The sequence below is a fragment of the Trachymyrmex cornetzi genome, unplaced genomic scaffold (assembly GCF_001594075.2).
Source record: "Trachymyrmex cornetzi isolate Tcor2-1 unplaced genomic scaffold, Tcor1.1 scaffold601, whole genome shotgun sequence".
In the NCBI taxonomy this organism is placed as follows: Eukaryota; Metazoa; Arthropoda; class Insecta; order Hymenoptera; family Formicidae; genus Trachymyrmex; species Trachymyrmex cornetzi.
The window spans coordinates 117,045-120,315 of NW_017299917.1; the positions used below are offsets into that span (position 1 = coordinate 117,045).

Sequence of the window (3,271 nt, forward strand, 5' to 3'; positions counted from 1 at the left end):
GACTTCTTAATATTTAAATATTTATATTAAGCTAAGGATAAAATAGTATATTTAAAATTGACAAATTAAATTTTTTCCTATGTATTATTTAAATATATTTTTTATAATGACTGATAATTGTATTAGCGCATAATTTTATACTCGAACAATATTAATTTATACTGAAGATGGCCTAATTAAAGGCCGAAACGTTTATAAATAGTATTAAGTGTGTTAGTATTGCAATTGTACTCTAAACATCTTATTAAAAATTGCGTATATGACATAACTTAAAACATATATTTTATTTCACTGATAAAATCCAGTGTGTGGTATATGCTCATTTCTTTGAAATTTTATTTTGTTGGAAGCCGTACGTTGTTTGAAAGTTATAGATTCAATTTTGCTAGTAAAGCTATGCACCTAAATGTTAAGTGACTTAGTTATGCATAATAATCAAAGAATATATATTATTAGAGTTCATTATTTTCAATTTTTTGTTTATTTATCATTTTAAACTATTTTTTGTTTATTTATCATTTTAAATTATTAATTTGTGTTAATATTTGCTTATTATATAATTACAATAATGTTTATTGGATTTAACTATTAATTATGATAATTTGCGCTAATATTTGCATTTTATTCGATATGTATGCATGTGTAACTTGTTTTTATTTGTCATGTGTAACTTGTTTTTATTTGTCATAATTTCTATTTTGATTTTTACTGTAATATTACCGTAAAATATAATACCTTGGTAATTAATTTATGCATTCAAGATAAATTATTTTATTAATTTCCCTTTCATTGATTGTGTGTGTGTGTGTGTGTGTGTGTGTGTGTGTGTGTGTGTGTGTATTTATGCACATAATTTCTTTGTTTAATTTTATCCAGATTAATTTCTTCGAACACCGACATATGAAAACGAAGAAGAGGGAAGACGAAAATGAAGAGAAAAAACGTAATTGTATATTGATTTATTACTTTGCATTATTATGCAATTCTGTCGTCACTGATGTTTTGGATATAAATTGGCAAATTATATATACACTATAATAAAGTACTTATACAACAAAAAATTAAATATACTCTTAAAAAGGTAGTTAATACTCCTGAAATCTTATTTTTAAGCTCATTCATTTTCATACTATTTATTTTTAAACAAATTTCACTTCATCCTATTTGCGTATTTTACCTCTGTTGTTATCCTTCTTTAATTTATTCATAAAATTATTGGCCTCTCCCTCTGCATTCAGCAGAATATTTACTTTGCAATTGTTGGAAGTTTTTTTCGCGTTGATTAAATTATATTTTAAGATCTAGAGGAATGGTCTTATTTCAGTAGACATTCATAAAACGGTTGCATTTTGCTGAACGCACCTATTGTCATATGTACACTGCTGTTCAATAATCGAGTTTCACTTTAGTCGCACTTGGGTGTAGATGAGCGCACCATGTATGTACACACTTCTCCACCCTCCTACACTCGAGGGACTCGATTAATGAACAGCAGTGTACATACAATTTCAGTTTTACACTTCACATTTGAAAATTATTATTTTATTATTATATTAATAACGCTCGCGTTCGATGCGTTTCCGGTTTTGCCTCATTCACACTCTGTTGTCCGAACTCTTATTATAAGTACTCTAATTCCACGAGCATTGCGAGCATCAAATGGGATGTGTTCTATACTATACCTAAGCAATTTTTTTTTATGTATTTATACCTGTATTAGGCACTTCTCTCACACAATACTTATATCTATACCTAGGTATCTTTCAAAAAGTACCTATTACATACACAACACTGAATATATTTTTAAATTTATTAGAGCATGCTATATTAGATAAAACATCTCGTATTTGCATACTTGCTTAAAATAATTATGTAAAATATGATGCATAAACCTAAAGAATAATTATAATTTTTATATAATTTACAACAATAAAATAAATCTTACTTTTGAATCAATGTATCCACTGACAATCAAGCTTCCCATTATGAGCATGATAGTGCCTCCAATGAATAGGAGAACTGCTAATATAATAGCCTTCCATGGTATTTCTATTGGTGGACTTACAAACTAAAAATTAACAAATATTTTTTATTTGATTGTACAAAATATAATTTTAAATATAACTCGAAAGGATTAATGAAATAATAAAAAAAATTAAATAATAAATTCTTAAGCACAATAACAATAAAAATAAATAGTACTTTATACATAATGAATGAATCGTTATATTGTCTTTTTACTCACTTGTGAATCAAAGAAATCATTATCGGTTTCTGTAAGTTGTGTGTAATCCACGTTATCAAATTTTCTGTCACTTCGAACTTTTTTCCTGCACATAGTCGCTTTATGGATATAGTCTGCAAAACAAAACATAAAACTTCTATTTTTAAATAATACTTTCTGTTTCTTACCCTTTTATATAGATATATGTGCGTGCGTGCATGCATACGTGCAAGACAGTAGGTCTGTTCTTTTTGGCTGAACTTTTGCACCAGTTCATCTTTCTTCCTTTTTTTTTTAAGAGGAAAGAAGAAGAAGAAGGTTTAACTGGTGCAAAAGTTCAGCTAAAAAGAATAGGCCATGATGGAAGGGATAACATGGTGATGCAGTTGGACGGTATTTCTCTCTAAATCTCCGCCGTCTTTGTCTATGAATGTCGCATAAGAGACAAAGGTTGTGAAACGCGAGATTTATTTCGTGTCGAGAAGTTTGCATACTCAACCTTTCCTTGTCCTGACATATTTTATAATGTATCTTCGTTTCTCTTTCTAATCTTAATAATTTCTGTCTTAAATTAAATATTAAATAAAAAATTAAATGAACAATGTCAGTGCCAATAACCAATATGGAATAAGTAAAAGGATATCACTAATGCAGTAAATACCATATTAATTATTATTACTAAATTATTAACATAATTAAAATTATAATACATAAGTAATATTAAGATTATTAGTTGTAAATTAAATATTGGGACCTTGAATAAGTTCTCGCTGATTTTTCGTGAAAAGTAATGCTTTATTTTAAAAAAGTAGTAAAAAACATGTCACTGAAAGTAGTGTCCATCTTTTTCTAGCCACTACTTTTTCTCATCTTTCTGGCAGCATTTGAATTCCACGTCGGAAAAACGACACATCTTTTGAGGTTATCCAAGAGTCGACCCATTTTTTGGCATCATCATATGAATGAAAGTGCTACTCAGCCAGCCCATGTGCCATCGATCGGAACAGGTGATAATCGGAAGGGGCAATGTCTGGTGAATACGGTGGG

General features: G+C 28.5%; 1 protein-coding gene across 2 annotated transcripts in view; it reads right to left on the reverse strand.

Moving 5' to 3' along the window:
- The window catches only part of LOC108766507 (transmembrane protein 230), a 117,135-nt gene extending 114,769 nt beyond the window's left edge, over positions 1 to 2,366 (reverse strand). For both annotated transcript variants that reach the window (XM_018515841.1, XM_018515840.1), the window contains exons 1-2: positions 2,246 to 2,366; positions 1,946 to 2,068 (exon numbers count right to left, since the gene is read on the reverse strand). In XM_018515841.1, coding sequence (XP_018371343.1) covers positions 1,946 to 2,068; positions 2,246 to 2,338 — 216 coding nt within the window. In that variant the 5' untranslated portion in view covers positions 2,339 to 2,366. The remainder of the gene's footprint in view (positions 1 to 1,945; positions 2,069 to 2,245) is intronic.
- Between the last annotated feature and the right edge of the window lie 905 nt (positions 2,367 to 3,271).